This window comes from Nelumbo lutea, chromosome 4 (genome assembly GCF_056320005.1).
Source record: "Nelumbo lutea isolate HS-2025 chromosome 4, American lotus-T2T, whole genome shotgun sequence".
NCBI classification, from domain to species: Eukaryota; Viridiplantae; Streptophyta; class Magnoliopsida; order Proteales; family Nelumbonaceae; genus Nelumbo; species Nelumbo lutea.
Window position 1 is genome coordinate 36,481,094 of NC_142687.1, and position 19,487 is coordinate 36,500,580.

The window sequence follows — 19,487 nt, forward strand, 5'->3', positions numbered from 1 at the left end:
CAAGGTTGGGGGCTCTTTGGTATGGGGCATGGGCTATCCCTCATTATGTAGTCCATTAATGAACCAAAATAAATAAATAAATAAATAATTTGGGTGGCAAATTGGGGTTTGACATTAGTTGTGGATAAAGTTAGGGTTCATATTAGGGCTGGTCCTTAACCTAATCCAATCGACCTAACTTATACTCATACTTTTGTAGAGAGAACCAAAAGGTATTAAGAGGAATTTAAACTGAAAGGAGGTATTTAATAGAGGAGGAAACATTACTATTAAAGGGGTGGGGAGAAAGAGATTTAAGAATGATCTTATCCGATAAAGTAAATATTTCATGAGAAATAAATAAAAACCCATAAAAGCTTTTAATTTGTCTTCTTATATTTTTAATAATTTAATTTAAAAATAAATAACCATATGTGTGAGAAATGAGAAGAGGAGGTCCATGTGAGCTCTATTAGGGGTTATTTTACACTACTTCCGGCTTAGGCGTTTGAGCTGGACCCATTCAAATTTTTATAAAATCCCAACAAGAACTCACCCAAGTTGCACCTCTATGCTTTATGGTGAAAGGACCACTTGCTTCCCCCTTTTCCTCCTAATAGATGTAGTTTTTATGTCCACTAGGGGCAGGTGCTATACACTTGTGCAAGTAAAAAATAAAAATAAAAATTAATTATCAAATTTAACTTTTATAGCCTGCACCGAAAAGGTAAGTATCGGCTTTATAATAATATAAATAGACCTTATTTATAGTCGTCTAAGAGTCGGATTTAGTATTATTGATGTATTGTTGGGAGATGGTCATTCTGTTTTTTTTTTTTTTTTTTTCATTTTGTTATTGTAATTGAAGAAATTATATAACTTTATTTGGCTTCAATTAAATTAAATATGACATCTTGACGAGTTCATTAAATAAAAACTGTAATAGTCATGCATGGTTTTCCAAATCGGACCAGACCGGACGGTCGGACCAGAAAAACTTGGAACTGGTCAAGTAATTGGTTCCGCTTTTCCTCAAAATTATTGATTTTGGTCAGAAAACCGCTGACCTGAATGGTCAATTGTTCGAACGGTTTTAATTATTCTTAATTTTTTTATTTATTTTTCAAAACAGGCTGATCGTTCGATTTAAACGATCAAACAGTCTGACCTGAGAACCAAATTCCGGGTCGGTTTTAAAAACCTTGAGTCATGAGTTAAGGGGGGGAGAAATAGAAATGATTGTTTATGTTGTGTTGCACAAATAAACCAAGAGTAACTCATTATATGTGTTTCATCTATGATTGCTAAAATAAAGAGAAGAAATGACTGTTTATATTTTGTTTCAGACGCCGATACAGTTCAACTTATATGTAAAAATCGGTGTTTCAGACATGATTGATAATTCACAAGCATCATAACCTCGTTTTACTTTTGAATTTAGTTAGTGTGAAGGTAAAAGTTGTAATTTAAATTATTATTTTTTACTTTGCTTAATTCTCTCTCACTAAGGTGTTAATTCTTATTTTCCTTCAATAAAAATTTTATTTTAAGTATTTTTGTTTCTCAACAATTCTATTAATAAGTCTATACCTAATAATTTTAACAATACAAAACATGTGTTTAAACCCCACATAAAAATCACTGTCCTTTTGTCCATGTGGCAGGTACATAATTAAACTATTTGGGCCAAATATGTTAAGCAAAGGTATCATAATTAAATAACAAAGGTTTAAAAATAAATATAAATATAAACATACAAAAAATTTATGCACGTCTTCAAAATCATGTTAGACAAAATTAAGTATGATTAAAAGGAAATATTTTTATTAATAATGAAAATAAAATATAAAATTTAAAACTGACCTAGAAATGAAACCACTTTCTTATTCAAGTGGTGGGTCAATGGTTTAACCAATGTTTTAGGTCAAATTGGTCAATCCACATTGTCATAGTTAAATAGCAAAAAAAATTGTGAATATATAGACAAAAATTATAACAAATATAAAAAATTATAAAAAACATTTGGATACGTCTCTAGTATTATATATTTCAGCATATTAAACAAAAATAAGTGTGATAATAGAAGTAGTTTTTATTTATAATGGAAATATAATAAAAATCTAAACTAACGCAAAAAGAAAACTATTTTTCCATCTAATTGGTGAACAGAGACCCATATGGGTGCAAATTGGAGTAGACCAGCCCAGTTTGCAATTTTAGACAAATTGCCTTAAATTTTCAGTCCTCGAGCTAGGTCTATGCCTAGGTCCCAAAGTTTAGGCCATTCCCTCAAATGGGGAATGCCATTCCTCCAAGAATGAGAATGGAATTCCGATTCCACTCAATTAAACAGTTGGGATTCCTCTAAGAATGAGAATGGGATTTTGTTTGCTAACTAAAATCAACAGTTTTTGGAAAATCCGATTTTGGCAAAAAAATGATTCTGATTTTTCTGGTTTGACCATCTGATCCGGTCCGGTTTTGAAAACCACGCTTTAGAAAGAATGAAGAGGAATATCATATCAAGAAAAGTTTTGGGCTGTCAGGGTCTTTGAGACAGCCTACCAATCTTGAATTTATTATTAATCAAGACAAAACCATAAACCTAAAACTGTATTTGATTAATAATTGGTATAATTGGAACTGACCCAATTAGACATGACAATACAATTAATTATGTAAATAACAATTTAGAATTGGATTTTTGACAATATAATCTTATAAAATGACAGTAATAGGAAGTTATTTATATATTATAAATCAAGTGATTTTAACCAAAATTACTTTATATATTTTCCACCAAATTTATCTTTTAAAAATTTATAAAATGTAATAGAAATAACAAGAAAACTAGAAAACTTTTATATATTATAAAGAAAATAATCAATTTAAGCATGAATTGGTTTGGAACAAACAAAGAACACAAACCAACCCAATTATAAATCAAGACAAAATGATAGAATATCAACACTGATATAAACGGTTAGACTAGGTAGAACCAACCCATTAAGAAAATTATACATAGAAGAAAAGAACAACTATAAATTGATTCCTGGTCGAGTGTATATTGACATGGCACAATTGGTTTATGTGAGCTATAATATAGGTCCTCCATGTAGGTCAATCTTGATATCCTTTTTCAGTTTTTCCAATATTGCAGCTTCTTCTTTAAGCCAATAGACTTTATTGGTCGAGAAAACACATTCTTCTTCGTCAATTGTAATTTATATTATATATATTATTTCTTTTGAAGGGTTAATAACGGGAGAAAGGGTAATTCATCCCGAATCTAGGTGTAGGTGGGATTCAATCCCTAATCTCCACTATGATTAACAGGAGACCTCACCAACCAGCTGGTTGATATTTAGTATTACAATTTATACTATATATATCTATATCTATATCTATATATAAAGAGAGAGAGAGGAATGCCTCCAACCCGGGTCTTTTTTTTCCTTTTCTCCTTCTCAGCCCTCTCATGAAGCTACAAATTATAATTTTCTAAATATTTGTTTTTTCATTTTTTTTTTAAATACACATCTTAAGATGGCTATAGCAAGTAGAGACTAGAGAATACATGTCTCATCTCTTTTTATATCACTCCGATTAACTTGATAAAAATAACATTTGTCTCATTAGGTCTTAATATTATTTTTAAAGGTTTTGTTTTAAAACAAAAGAATAAGAACCCTCATATGACACCAAAATATATATTTGATGTTCTTCATTGCCACCACCGTTAACTGCCGATAATATGGACTTGACGCAGCATGGCTGAATCATATTCCCTTCAGTGCTTGGATTCAAATCCCACCCAATGGCTGTGAAGTGATAAAGGTTAAGCTACGATATATGGATGTAACACTCCTGGTTTGTAAAAGCTAATCGGTGACCAAATCGATTAGGGGTTTGGTTATCGGTTCTCAATCTAAATGTTCGGTCCGTTCTAACAAAAAAAAATTAAAAAATTAAAAAAAATAAAAGATGGTCAAAAGTTTCAAATGGTTAATCGCCCGGTTCAGCAGTTCACTGACCAAAATCAATGATTTTGAAAAAAAATCGGTTTTTGGGAAAACAGAATCGGTCAAATAACCGATTCCCAATTTTTCCGGTCCAACCGTTCAGTCCTATCTAGTTTTGAAAACCATGATAAGACTGATGAGACTGATGGTTCGACTATTATATGAAAAAGATAGATATTTGAAAACCTTTTATCAGAGTCCACTGGAATAAAAAACATAGTAGTAAATCAGGTATTATTTATCAAAATTCATGATTGGGTTTTGATCCGTGAAAACTCTTCCGATACCAGTTGTTTACTGTGCTGCAACTTGGGTGGACCCAACCCAACTCGATCTTTTTAATGGGCTGGGCCTTATTATGAAGCTTCAGGCTGGGCTTTATTAAGAAAGGTAATCTTGGTCTATTATCAAAGATAATAAACCTTTTGCTGGCGGGTACTGGGCAGTTGAATAAGTTTTGTAGAATTTGTAAATTCAGTAGCAATACTTTTACATCGCCATTAGTTTCCTCACTTAGCTGCTTCTTCCCATTTCCCAATCTTATTTCCTTTTGTTCTTCCGTTTTACAAGGCAAAAAAGGTTATGGCGACAGGAGCAGACGTGGTGGTTTCTCCCCTGGTTCAGGCTTTGGTTGACAAATTGAACTCTAATGTGTTGAACGATTTTGGGTTGAAGCGGGGCGTTGCGAGTGAGCTGAACGACCTCTCTAACATTCCAACTGATTCTCGAGATGGCTAGAGTTGCAGAGGAGATGCAAGTAAAAGATGCATGCTTGAAGATTTTTCTTAGAGATCTAAGAGATGATCTGGTTTATAGAGCTACTTACACATTGGAAGAATTTGTCTATGAAGCTCACCGACAGAATCTGGAAGATAAGAGCACGACAAAGAGGAAGGTACGTCGTGCATATATCTATTTTTCTTTCAATGAAAAACAACTATTGCATCAAGATGAAACTAAAACTACCATAACCACTCTTAGAAAAGAGCTGGTTGAGATTGAAGTGAAGATAAGACCCACTTATATCCACGTGATAAACTCGGATAAATTGAAGCTCCATGCGACAGAAAGAAAACTACAGACTCTTTCGTTGTTAGATAGACGTCAGAAGAGTATTTCCTATATTGATGAATCTGATGTTTGTGGTAGGAAACAGGATGCAGAAAAAATAATAAATATATTGTTGTCTCAGCAATATGATACCAAGAAAGTCTCGGTTATTGGTATAGTAGGAATTGGGTGAATTGGCGAGACAACGCTTGCTCCACTTATCTACAATAAGCCAAATGTAGTAAAACAATTTGAAGTGAGGGCATGAACTTGTGTGTCTGTAGATTTTGATGTTATGGGGCTAACTAAAAAAATCCTCGAGTCTGCGACTGGGAAAGAATGCAAGATCAACAACCCAGAATTGCTTCTAGGTAAACTTCGAGATGAAATAAGGGGAAAAAGGATATTAATTGTGCTGGATGACATATGGAGTGTCGATCGGAAAACTTGGAATGAGTTAAAAGCTTCATTTAGTGTTGCTGACAAAGGAAGTGGAATTATTGTAACCACACGATTTAAAAGCATTACATCCATCACGGGTGCTACAGAAACTCTTGATTTGGAAGTTTTACAGGAGGAAGATGGTTGGAAGTTGTTCAAGAAAAAGGCATTTGATGATGATGATGAGAATTCTAATGTAGATCCAACATTAGAAGAAATCGGAAGGAGGATAGTTGAGAAATGCGATGGATTACCCCTGGCAATAACTACACTAGGAGGACTTCTGTTCAATGAGTCAGATGTGAAGAAGTGGGATTTAATCTTGAAAAGTGACATGTGGGAGATAGAAGGAGATGACACACTGCCAGCTTTAAGACTGAGTTACCACTACCTTCCACCACATTTGAAATTGTGCTATGCATATTGCTCTTTGTTTCCCAAAGACTATGAATTTGATAAGGAACGTCTGGTCCTACTTTGGATGGAAGAAGGTTTTGTTGCATCAAAAGAAGACTGTGGTTACCAATGCTTCGATGAATTGTTGAATAGGTCTTTTCTCCAAATGTACATACACCATGGTCAAAAAAGGTTTGTGATGCATGATTTAGCAGAGTCAATTTCGAAAAGGTGTATCTCAGGGTGGACGAGGGAAAATTACAGAGTAGCAGCAACATCCCAGAAAAGATTCATTACATATCAATGAATGATTTTCAAGTGATGGAATCAATGGAGAAGGAATTATATAAATATAAGGACTTGTCAACATTAGTATTGTCCTGATCATCATATTATGGTGGGCATAAACCAGGGTGGCATATCCCTGGTAACTTATTTGAACAATTTCAACGCATCCATGTACTGGATTTGAGTGAAAATAAAAGTCTGCATGGTTTGCCAGATTCAATTGGCCAATTGAAACATCTACGGTTGCTTAACCTCAACAACACTGAAATTAAAAGCTACCAGACTCATTGTGCAGCCTCTACAATTTGCAAACTTTGATGCTTCTTGGTTGCGATCTTGAAAAGTTTCCTGAAAATATGTGAAACTTAATCAACCTTCAACACATAGATATGTATCACCATATGTGGATTAAATTCAGTCTAGTAAGAGGCATTGGGAAATTACGTTGTTTGAAGACATTAAGATACTTGGAAGTGAGAAAGATTGAAAATAACAGCGGTAGCACAATAAGAGAGTTAAAGGAGTTATGCCATCTCCAAGGATCCATTTTTATTAGTGGTCTAGAGAAAGTAGCTTACTTAAAGGAGGCCAAGGAGGCTAACCTCTCTGATAAGCATCACATCGATGAGTTATGGCTAGATTGGAGCAGCATAAATGATAATGAAAGAGGTAGAATGGAGTGTGTACTGGAGGGCCTACAACCTTCTAACTGGTTGAAGAGACTCTTTATATTGTCTTATGGTGGCTTCTGTTTTCCAAATTGGATGATGAAGAAGAAATTCGTCATGTTTTATGGTAGATTGACAATGATACTACTAAAGAAGTGCAACAACTGCAAGCCGCTCCCTCCTTTTGGAAATCTACCCTCATTGAAACAATTGGAAATATCTGATATGAAGGAAGTGGAATATTTGCACAAGGAATTTTATGAGTGCAGCGATGTAAACAACAAGAAGGGATTTCAAATGTTGGAGATATTAAAACTGGAGCATATGGCTTGTTTGAAGGAATGGTGGGGAGCAGAGGGAGGTGAATTCGCTTGCCTCAAAAAGCTTACCATAATAGAATGTCCTAAATTGATGAAACTGCCCCCTCTCCTTCCAACTGTGAAACAAGTAGTGATTATGTAGTGTGATGTTTTGACTTCTCTTCCAAGGCTTCCATCAGCTTCTAATCTAGAGCTAAGAAGTTGTTCTATGTTTCAGTCATTGTCAGTGATACAAGGTCTTAAATCCCTTCAGCCTTTGAAAATCTACAAGTGTCCCATGTTTCAATTATTGCCAGAGTTACAAGGTCTTGCATCTTTTCAGCATTTGGAAATTGATAATTGTCCAATGCTTCCATTGTTGCCAAAGCTACAAGATCTTGCATCCCTTCAGCATTTGGAAATTGGTAATTGTCTTATGCTTCCTTCATTGCCAGATCTACAAGGTCTTGCATTCCTTGGGTATTTGAAAATCGATAATTGTTTCATGTTTTGATCGTTGCCAAAGCTACAAGGCCTTACATCCCTTCGGCGTTTAAGAATCCTCAATTTTAATATGCTTCAATCATTGCCAGAATTACAAGGTCTTGCCTCTCTTGAGCATTTGGGAATTGGTAATTGTCCTATGCTTCCATCGCTGCCAGAGCTACAAGGTCTTGCATCCCTTAAACATTTGGAAATTGATAGTTGTCCTATGCTTCCATCGTTGCCAGAGCTACAGGGTCTTGCATCCCTTCAGTATTTGAGAATTGATAGTTGTCATTTGTTTCAATCATTGCTAGAGTTACAAGGTCTTTCAGCCCTTCAACATTTAAAAATCCGCAAGTGTCATATGCTTCAATCATTGCCAGACTTACAAGGTCTCACATCTCTTCAACAATTGGACATGTATTGTCCCATTTGGAGGAGCTGTGGCTGCCCATCAACATCTGTTTCTTGGGGATTTATAATTGCCCTGAGGAACTAAGGAGTCGGCTGCAGGAGGGAGGGGAAGACTGGTCCAAGATTGCTCATATTCCCCATGTCATAATTTCAATGTAAACGTGTGCTCCCTTTTCTTGACAATAAGGAGAGAGAAAATACTAGCTAATACATTTTTGAATGAATTTATGTTTCTTCATCGGTAGCAAGTGTTAAGTCACAGCATTCTACATGCATGCTGAGCCACGGATCTAAAAGCTGTGCATTGATTGGTATGACCCTATTTTTCATTTAATTTAAGTTGAAGATCATGGGAATTTTATATCCAAAGATAGAAGAAATAATGTTGCAATTCTGGTTTTGTGGGATGCATGCTATGTTCATGATTTGGTTCATTACTGATTCAATAGATGTTTTTTTATCTGTTAAGGAATATGTGCAATTCCTATTGACATTCAGCAGTAGGGCTCGAGTACAAGTGATCAGATTGTAATATTCTATTATCATTATGCTTCGACATATGGAAATGTAAGAAATATTCAATCATTTTTATTACTGAACAGAAAATACCATGCTTGTAATTCACAAAGCATATAAATGCAGTCTACATCTTCTTCAGCAGGTTGGGAAGTCTTCAATATATCAAATCAAGTTTGGATGATAAATGGTGGAAGAAGTGTTTTACTGGGTGCTTCTTTGATTGGTGGGACAGACCTACCTTGTTCTGTTCCTGATGTAAAGAGCAGCCCAGTGCAGAGGCTCCTGCAAATATGGGGTTTGGTGAGGGATAGATGTTCCTGATGTCATATCCTTTATTGGCTTCATGGGGGACTTTCTAATGTTGTACACACATATATTCATGATACCAATTCCTGTAAACATATTTGCATTTCCAATGTCCTGTCACACATGTAATCAAACTATTTTTCTTAGTCATTTATCCTTCTAAATGCAATATATCCTCTATTTGGAGAAGAATCACTTAGTGCAAACTGGATGTAAGCTATTTGGTACAAAAATTTTCACACATGAGGCACAAAGAAATAGCCCGATAGAAATTCATGGGACTATTTCCACCCTTCAATTCTAAGTGAACAGGTGATCTAAAGATTATTCAGTCTGTTTAGACAATGAAGCTCCTTTAAGTATTTAATTCAGACTAATCCTTTTGACTTTGTGAGCGGGTAGTCCACTAAACCATAATTTGTAATCATCAAAGACCATTATTTTGCCATACTTCAATATAATAGACTATACTAAAGAGATAAGACAAAAATTAAGTAGAGCTGTATGGTGCCATAACTCATTGCATCTTCCAACAATCCAGCCAATTAGGTGCTATTATCTATGCAAGATATTCAGCGCATGATATGACACAATTAATTAAACAAATTGATACAGAGTCTATTAGAGATGTAAGCACTTTATCACATATGCTGCCAATATATAAATTAAATAATAGCATTTGGGATAGAGAAACATTTTGAGGAAGGATGCATGATGTATCCAAATTTAGCAAATGTAGAAAGAGAAAATCTTGCAAAGATCAATTTTCTCAAATGATATAGATACAAAAATTATTTTTCACAAATATTGCTTTAATGCAAGAGCATAAATCATTCCACATAGGTATGGAAATAGATATTCAGTTCGTTGTCAAAGAGAGGGAAAGTCATCTCAGACCATTATAGAAGAGAAATACAATAAAGGACATTATCAAAGAGGTGCAAGGAAGAATAATGGATTGAGAAGGAGACGAGGTTAATTTGGCTTCATTAATTAAGGGCTGGGATTTGAGGTTTCATTTGGGTTAGGGAAAAATATAAACTTTGTAATCTATACAAATACTTAAGTTGCAGATTTTTTTTTCCGTAAGTTTTTTATAATGTCTTCAAAACTGGATCAGACCAGATGGGACTGGAAAAACCGGAAATCAGTCATCTGACCAGTTTCGTTCAAGGTTCAAAATATATCGATACGCCCGATACGTTGGTATGGGCATATCGGGCAAATCGATACTATTTTTTTCTGAAACCTGTTCAAGGGGGCAGTTTAGGTCTCCTCCATCCCTTGAACCGGTCAGACCCCCGATACACCCATTATAGGGGAGTGTCGAAGGGGTCCCAGAATGATACATATCGACCGATACATGTCAATACTTTGAACATTGATTCCGTTTCATTCCAGAACCGTTTTTTGGCCAAAAACCGTTGATTTGGTCAGTAAACCACTAACCCAGGTGATCAAATCGTCGAACCGTTGACCTAATTTACAGTTTTTTGGCCTTTTTTACTTTTTTTAATTATTTTTCATTTTTTGTCAAAACAAGTCATCTATTCGGTTTGAACGGTTGGGCCATTCGATCTGAGAACCAGTCCCTCCCTGTCCAATTTAGTTTTAAAAACGTTGAGTTTCTATACTTGAATGGGTGGGTTTTCCGTTTTGCTAAGGGTTATTGTCTAAAAACTCCCCTCCACTTTTTTCATTTCTCTTAGTCTCACCCTGACTTTTCAAAATCTCTAAATAACCTCTGTCAGAGAATTTTTATTATCTAAAACTCACCTTCCATTATGTCCTGTTACTGACCACTAACCGTAGCTGTCTGCAGTCTGACTAGGCCGTTAAACATTTGTAATGACCAAAACTACCCTTTAATCGCTCTTTTCTGTTCTGTTCATTGTGGAGGTGATCTACTGTTCATATTCTCCAACGAACACCGAACCAGAGAGCAAAGAAACTGTTTCCCCATCTCTCTCTCTCACTCTCTCTCCTTCTTCTTTCTTCTTCTTATTATTATTCTCCTCCTCATCTCCTTTGACCTCTGGTGGATTGTGGATTGGACTAGTCTGCAGTTTTGTTTCTAAAATTTTTCATAAACTAAGCATGAACGGCAGCAGTTAATCAGCCTCCTCTTTGCCAAGGTGAAAACCCTTGTTCTCTTTATCAATGATTTCCTCACCAAATCAAAGCTCTCCATCCGGCCTACTCAAGATGTCACTCTGGGAATCGCCTACTTGGGGATTCTACACCGCCTAACCGACCGGATTACCCAATTAAACTCCATATGGTTCATCCTCCCTTTTTAAAATGAAATGATAAAAAGCAATAAAAAATCTACTTCAGATTTCTATATTAACAATCTTCTATTGGATATTTTGATTCTCAAGTAAGAAGAGATTTTTTTTTCAGAAAAGTACGAACAGGCCCAATGTAGATATCTGAATTTTACTGCAGAGTTATAAACAGACAAAATGTCAAAAACCCCCACTTTATACATCAATGCCCACCCAAGAATTGATATCAATTCTGAACTGACATCTACCCAAACTGTACTTTGGGCCTCGAAATTCTGACCCTGCACTGAATAGTCATTCTTTCTTAACTAGATTGTGTGAAGAAGCAGAGCTTTTAGTACCTTCCCTTCTACTTGGGTTTGCAACGGAAAAAGCTGAGCTTTTAGTATTTTCCCTTCTAAGTTTAATAAAAAATGTGTGAAGAAGAAAAATTTGCAAGAGAAACATTTCTCCTTTAATAGAATAGCAAGAGTTAATTTTCATAACACAAGCACAACCTGTATTTGATTCCACTATATTTCCTGCTGCTCACTTGGCCAATGTGAAAACCAAAAACAATATTGGCTCTCAATAGAATAACAATAATGGCCGAGGATGTGGTCGGGGACGTGGACAACAAACTAATTCCAATTAGTGCTATAACCCCAATAATGGTAGGTGTGGAAAGGGCTCCTCGATCATTTGCCATGTTTGTAGAAAACTAGTGTTGAAAGGGTTAAAAATCAAAATAGACATGGCTGAATTAGGTTTAGTGGTTAGTTGAATTTAAAATTTTTCTAATCCCACCTAGGAATTGATTTCCTAATAATTCTAAAATCTGAAATTCCAAAATCGATCTTACACTGAATTATACTAGATTTGAAACTAACTTAAAAACTGATTGTACTTGGTATGGAGACCACAATATGTAGCTCCAAAAGTGATAGTTCACACCCAATATCAGTCTCAAAATCAACCTCCAATTGAAGATGATGCAGTGTGGATGAGAAATCAATTCAGCAACATTGTTTCAGCAAAGCCAATCTCGAACTTATTTAAATCTAAGTGAGTATGTGAACCTAATATTCTCTGATGTTTTTCTTGCAAAAACATAGTAGAGGACTGATGGAAATCACCTCCCATAACAATTGGGCCAAATTATTGTTTCTAGGAGACAAGGGAGAAAAGAAGAAAGCAAAAGAGTGGAGAGAATTGGTAAATTCACTCCCCTCCCTTCTTACTCCTTTATAACTTTCCAAACCTAATTAAGAAATCCAAATCAAATTTAAATTAGAACTTCACCTTTAATTGATAAGAATTCTCTTCTTAAGAGAATGGATGCTTCATATCCATATCCATACTTATGGGATTTTGTTTTTCTTATTTGCTCTATATTTTAAACCACTAAACATATCAGAGTCTTCTGCGGTTGACATCGTTTACTGTATTAGTTGTTGGGCAATCCAAGATGTGACCAATTTATGGTAATAATAATGGATAATGATTTGATAACTCAACAACTAATGATAATTGGTTTTATTTTTCTTCTTTGCTCTATATTTTAAACCAATAAACGAATTAGCCTTATGGAGTTCAGATTGTTTACTATTTTTTTTTGTTGGGTAACACAAGTGACCAATTTATAGTAATAATGGAGGTTGGTTTGATAGTGCAACTACAGCTAATCATAATTTAGCTCTCTTTCTTCTTTGCTCCTCTATATTTTAAGTCAACAAACGTATCGATTAGTTTCACATAATTGAGCTTGATCCAATAAAGACAGAGAAAAATGTTCCTGATAAAATTAAGGATTCAATCCATGTCAAAAATGTAATATAGAACAAGGATCCAACATGGATCCAGGTAATATTTAATGAACAATCTGAAATTCATCTGGTTTGGTGCCACAAGGGATAAGATTGCAGCATTATCAGGTTCACTTAAATTATTAAGAAAGTCAAGCTTGGTTTATTACCCCAAAGTCAAGGTTTTGGGGTCTACGCACACAATGGATCTTTAGTAAACATTACAATACGTTTAGTTTTTTTTTATTGTTTTTATTTTTAAAAAGCAAATTTAACTTTTTATATTTTCCTTTTAGCCTTAGGCTAGATTTTGGACTAATGTTACTTCTTAACTTTTACTTTTCAGACGGTAATTATATTGCAAAACTAATAAGTAATAATTTTGATCTTGCTTTGACAATTCCACGATCGGGGATTCTTTAATTGTTAAACAAAGGGAACCAGCAGCCGGAAATCTCCATTTTGTTCATCCACCAAATTTCAAGGCAACCAAGATATGGCAACAACAGAAGATGTGGTGGTATCCCCTTTGCTTCAGGCGTTGCTCAACAAACTGGACTCCTCTTGGATGGACAAATTCCGATCTGATTGGGGTGTTGACCAACAGCTGAATAACCTCTCTAGAACACTCCACGACGCATATGCAATGACCAGTTCTACAGAGGATATGCAAATCAGTGATCTACGCTTGAAATTCCTACTCAAAGACATGAGACACGTTGTTCACAAAGCCACTTATATATTGGACGAGTTCATCTACGAAGCTGTTCAACGGAAAATTCTTGAGGAGGAGGAGGATGATAGTGAAAGTAAACAGATCTGCACTTCGAGGGCTGCTATCAAAAAGGTACCCCGCGAACCGTGAATACTTCTCCTATTCTCTCAATGAGAAAGAAATTTTATATCGCCATGAGATTCCTTCTGTCATAACTGGCATCATAAATGAGATGCATGAGATTCAGCAAAAGATGAACCACGACTATGCGAGTTCAGTCTCATCCGTTGGAAGGAATCTCAGTGAAATGGGAAAGAAACTCAACATAGTTTCATCACTAGATTCACGCCCTCAGACTGTTTCCTTAGTTGATGATAGAATTTTTGGTAGGAGGGAAGATGCAAATGCTATAATAGACATATTATTATCTGATAAATACAGTGGGGAAAAAGTTTCTGTTGTTTCAATAGTTGGTACTGGGGGGATTGGCAAGACCACTCTGGCTCAACTCATTTACAATGATGCAAACGTAGTTAAGCATTTTGATGTGAGAGCATGGGTATGCGTTTCCCAAGATTCTGATGTTACAAAAATAACTAGATCAATTCTTGAGTCAATATCCAATGGACAACCACCATTGGAACGACTGGAACCACTTCAACAAGAACTCAAGAATTGGTTACCGGGAAAGAAATTTCTACTTGTTCTTGATGATATATGGAGCAATGACCGCAGAACGTGGGATGCGGTAAGGGTCCCAATTAATGTTGCAGCAGAAAAAGGAAGCAGAATAATAGTGACCACACGGATTAATAGAGTTTCCTCTATTATGAGCTCCATACAAAAAATTGATTTGGAAACCTTGCTAGATGAACATTGCTGGGAATTATTCAAAAGGAAGGCTTTTGTTGATGACAAAATCTGTGATAAACATCCAAACTTGAAAGAAATTGGAGAGGAAATTGTTAAAAAATGCAGAGGAATCCCTCTAGCAGTAAAATCACTAGGAGGACTTCTATACGATGATCTGGATGTGAAAAGGTGGAAATCCGTCTTAGAAAGTAAGATGTGGGAGGTTGAAGCAGACGAGACAACAATGTCAGCTCTACGTTTGAGTTATTATTACTTGCCAGCACATTTAAAATTATGCTTTGCATATTGCTCTTTGTTTCCTAAAGACCATGAATTTGTTAAGGAAACTCTAGTCCAGCTTTGGATAGCAGAAGGTTTTGTTTCATCTAAAAGAATTGACAATATGGAAGAAGACCTTGGAGGCGAATACTTTGATGAATTGTTCAATCGGTCCTTTTTTCAAAAGCATTCTAAATTTCGAAAATCATTTATGATACATGATCTGATGCATGACTTAGCAGAGTCAGTTTCCGCAGGCATGTATTTTAGGATGGAGGAGGGCAAATCACATGACAACAACAGTGACAATCTTAAAATGGTTCATTACGTATCAACGTTTCACTTCCAACCAGATCAGTACTCAATGGAGAAGGAATTATGTAAATTCAAGGAATTGTCAACTTTGTTGTTGATTTTGCCGTCAAGAAGGGATTGGCATATCCTAGGTGACTTATTTGAACAATATCGATGCCTACGTGTATTGAATTTGAGTGGAAATTATAGATTGGTCAATTTGCCAAATTCAATTGGCAACTTGAAACATCTACGGTTGCTTAACCTCAACTCGATAGGCATTGAAGTGTTACCCGAGTCATTGTGCAAGCTCTACCATTTGCAAGTTTTGATGCTTGGAAATTGTCGTAATCTCATTGGATTTCCTAAAAACATGGGAAACCTAATCAACCTCCAATACATAGTGATGGAAGATCGCAAGTGGGATGTTTTCAGTCTAATAAGAGGAAATGGGAGATTACATTATTTGAGGACATTGCGTAGGTTTCAGGTGATCATGCAAAAGAGCAATGGCAACAAAAGTACAGTAGGAGAGCTAAAAGAATTAGGTAATCTCCAAGGATGTATTCGTATTAGGGGGCTAGAGAAGGTGACTGTCTTTGAGGAGGCCAAGGAGGCTAACCTCTTCGATAAGCATCGGATTGATAGGTTGGAGTTGGAATGGATTGATAATAATGAAAGAGGTAGTATGGAGGGTGTAGTAGAGGGCTTGAAACCACACATGGGGTTGAAGGAACTCCAAATAGTTAATTATGGTGGCATAAGTTTTCCAAAATGGATGATGATGATGATCGCGTGCTATGATATGCTGACGAGAATAGAACTAAGGAATTGCAACAAGTGCAAATTGCTCCCTCCTTTTGGAAATCTACCCTCGCTCAAAGTATTGGATATATCTGTCATGATGGAAGTGAAACATATAGGAAAAGAATTTTATGGATATGGTGATAACAACAACAAGAAGCAGGGATTTCAAAAGCTGGAGATTTTCTCTCTATCATGTATGAGTGGTTTGAAGGAATGGTGGAGAGCAGAATGTGAATTTCCTTGCCTTGAAAACATTTACATCTATGGTTGTCTCAAATTGATCAAATTGCCCTCTCTCTTTCCTACCGTGAAATGTAAAATGGAGACATTTGAAATCACCAATTGTCCTATGCTTCAATCATAGCCAGAGTTACAAGGTCTTGCATCTCTTAGGAAATTGAAAATCACCAATTGTCCTATGCTTCAATCATTGCCACAGTTGCAAGGTCTTGCATCCCTTGAGAATTTGATTATTGACAGAGTTACAAGGTCTTGCATCTCTTTGGGAATTGGAAATCACAAATTGTCCTATGCTTCAATCATTGCTAGAGTTACAAGGTTTTACATCCCTTGAGTATTTGGAAATCAATGATTGTCCTATGTTTCAATCATTGCCAGAGTTACAAGGTCTTGCATCTCTTTGGGAATTGGAAATCACAAATTGTCCTATGCTTCAACCATTGCCAGAATTACATGGTCTTGCATCTCTTAGGAAATTGAAAATCACTAATAGTCCTATGCTTCAATCATTGCCAGAGTTACAAGGTCTTGCATCTCTTTGGGAATTGGAAATCACCAATTGTCCTATGCTTCAATCATTGCCAGAGTTACAAGGTCTTGCATCTCTTTGGGAATTGGAAATCACAAATTGTCCTATGCTTCAACCATTGCCAGAGTTGCATAGTCTTGCATCTCTTAGGAAATTGAAAATCACTAATAGTCTTATGCTTCAATCATTGCCAAGTTACAAGGTCTTGCATCTCTTTGGGAATTGAAAATCACAAATTGTCCTATGCTTCAACCATTGCTAGAGTTGCATGGTCTTGCATCTCTTAGGAAATTGAAAATCACTAATAGTCCTATGCTTCAATCATTGCCAGAGTTACAAGGCCTTGCATCTCTTTGGGAATTGGAAATCACCAATTGTCCTATGCTTCAATCATTGCCAGAGTTACAAGGTCTTGCATCTCTTTGGGAATTGGAAAGCACAAATTGTCCTATGCTTCAATCATTGCTAGAGTTACAAGGTTTTACATCCCTTGAGTATTTGGAAATCAATGATTGTCCTATGTTTCAATCATTGCCAGAGTTACAAGGTCTTGCATCTCTTTGGGAATTGGAAATCACAAATTGTCCTATGCTTCAACCATTGCCAGAGTTGCATGGTCTTGCATCTCTTAGGAAATTGAAAATCACTAATAATCCTATGCTTCAATCATTGCCAGAGTTACAAGGTCTTGCATCTCTTTGGGAATTGGAAATCATCAATTGTCCTATGCTTCAATCATTGCCAGATTTACAAGGTTTTACATCCCTTGAGTATTTGTCAATCAATGATTGTCCTATGTTTCAATCATTGCCAGAGTTACAAGGTTTTGCATCTCTTTGTGAATTGGAAATCACAAATTGTCCTATGCTTTAGTCATTGCCAGAGTTATAAGGTTTTACATCCCTTGAGTATTTGGAAATCAATGATTGTCCTATGTTTCAATCATTGCCAGAGTTACAAGGTCTTGCATCTCTTTGGGAATTGGAAATCACAAATTGTCCTATGCTTCAACCATTGCCAGAGTTACATGGTCTTGCATCTCTTAGGAAATTGAAAATCACTAATAGTCATATGCTTCAATCATTGCCAGAGTTACAAGGTCTTGCATCTCTTTGGGAATTGGAAATCACCAATTGTCCTATGCTTCAATCATTGCCAGATTTACAAGGTTTTGCATCTCTTTGGGAATTGGAAATCACAAATTGTCCTATGCTTCAACCATTGCCAGAGTTGCATGGCCTTGCATCTCTTAGGAAATTGAAAATCACTAATAGTCCTATGCTTCAATCATTGCCAAGTTACAAGGTCTTGCATCTCTTTGGGAATTGAAAATCACAAATTGTCCAATGCTTCAACCATTGCTAGAGTTGCATGGTCTTGCATCTCTTAGGAAATTGAAAATCACTAATAGTCCTATGCTTCAATCATTGCCAGAGTTACAAGGCCTTGCATCTCTTTGGGAATTGGAAATCACCAATTGTCCTATGCTTCAATTATTGCCAGAGTTACAAGGTCTTGCATCTCTTTGGGAATTGGAAATCACAAATTGTCCTATGCTTCAACCATTGCCAGAGTTGCATGGTCTTGCATCTCTTAGGAAATTGAAAATCACTAATAGTCCTATGCTTCAATCATTGCCAAGTTACAAGGTCTTGCATTTCTTTGGGAATTGGAAATCACAAATTGTTCTATGCTTCAACCATTGCTAGAGTTGCATGGTCTTGCATCTCTTAGGAAATTGAAAATCACTAATAGTCCTATGCTTCAATCATTGCCAGAGTTACAAGGCCTTGCATATCTTTGGGAATTGGAAATCACCAATTGTCCTATGCTTCAATCATTGCCAGAGTTACAAGGTCTTGCATCTCTTTGGGAATTGGAAATCACAAATTGTCCTATGCTTCAACCATTGCCAGAGTTGCATAGTCTTGCATCTCTTAGGAAATTGAAAATCACTAATAGTCCTATGCTTCAATCATTGCCAAGTTACAAGGTCTTGCATCTCTTTGGGAATTGGAAATCACAAATTGTCCTATGCTTCAACCATTGCTAGAGTTGCATGGTCTTGCATCTCTTAGGAAATTGAAAATCACTAATAGTCCTATGCTTCAATCATTGCCAGAGTTACAAGGCCTTGCATCTCTTTGGGAATTGGAAATCACCAATTGTCCTATGCTTCAATCATTGCCAGAGTTACAAGGTCTTGCATCTCTTTGGGAATTGGAAAGCACAAATTGTCCTATGCTTCAATCATTGCTAGAGTTACAAGGTTTTACATCCCTTGAGTATTTGGAAATCAATGATTGTCCTATGTTTCAATCATTGCCAGAGTTACAAGGTCTTGCATCTCTTTGGGAATTGGAAATCACAAATTGTCCTATACTTCAACCATTGCCAGAGTTGCATGGTCTTGCATCTCTTAGGAAATTGAAAATCACTAATAGTCCTATGCTTCAATCATTGCCAGAGTTACAAGGTCTTGCATCTCTTTGGGAATTGGAAATCATCAATTGTCCTATGCTTCAATCATTGCCAGATTTACAAGGTTTTACATCCCTTGAGTATTTGTCAATCAATGATTGTCCTATGTTTCAATCATTGCCAGAGTTACAAGGTTTTGCATCTCTTTGTGAATTGGAAATCACAAATTGTCCTATGCTTTAGTCATTGCCAGAGTTATAAGGTTTTACATCCCTTGAGTATTTGGAAATCAATGATTGTCCTATGTTTCAATCATTGCCAGAGTTACAAGGTCTTGCATCTCTTTGGGAATTGGAAATCACAAATTGTCCTATGCTTCAACCATTGCCAGAGTTACATGGTCTTGCATC

General features: G+C 36.0%; 2 protein-coding genes across 2 annotated transcripts; both read left to right on the plus strand.

Annotated features, from left to right (window-relative positions):
- Positions 1 to 4,731: 4,731 nt before the first annotated feature.
- Positions 4,732 to 6,195, plus strand: LOC148855213 (putative disease resistance RPP13-like protein 1). Its single transcript, XM_088984883.1, has 2 exons — positions 4,732 to 5,224; positions 5,336 to 6,195. The coding sequence occupies exons 1-2, from the start codon at positions 4,732 to 4,734 to the stop codon at positions 6,193 to 6,195; spliced, it is 1,353 nt and encodes a 450-aa protein (XP_088841009.1).
- A 7,394-nt stretch (positions 6,196 to 13,589) lies between these two features.
- On the plus strand, positions 13,590 to 16,333 carry LOC148855214 (putative disease resistance protein RGA3). Its single transcript, XM_088941631.1, has one exon. The coding sequence runs from the start codon at positions 13,738 to 13,740 to the stop codon at positions 16,249 to 16,251; it is 2,514 nt and encodes an 837-aa protein (XP_088797757.1). The 5' UTR covers positions 13,590 to 13,737; the 3' UTR covers positions 16,252 to 16,333.
- Positions 16,334 to 19,487: the final 3,154 nt, after the last annotated feature.

Bases quoted from the DNA above. Each gene is read 5' to 3' on its own strand.
- LOC148855213 (XM_088984883.1), top strand. From the start codon at position 4,732: ATGGCTAGAGTTGCAGAGGAGATGCAAGTAAAAGATGCATGCTTGAAG. The intron at 5,225-5,335 runs GTATAGTAGGAA...GTGTGTCTGTAG, and splicing joins CAAGAAAGTCTCGGTTATTG to ATTTTGATGTTATGGGGCTA.
- LOC148855214 (XM_088941631.1), top strand. From the start codon at position 13,738: ATGATAGTGAAAGTAAACAGATCTGCACTTCGAGGGCTGCTATCAAAA.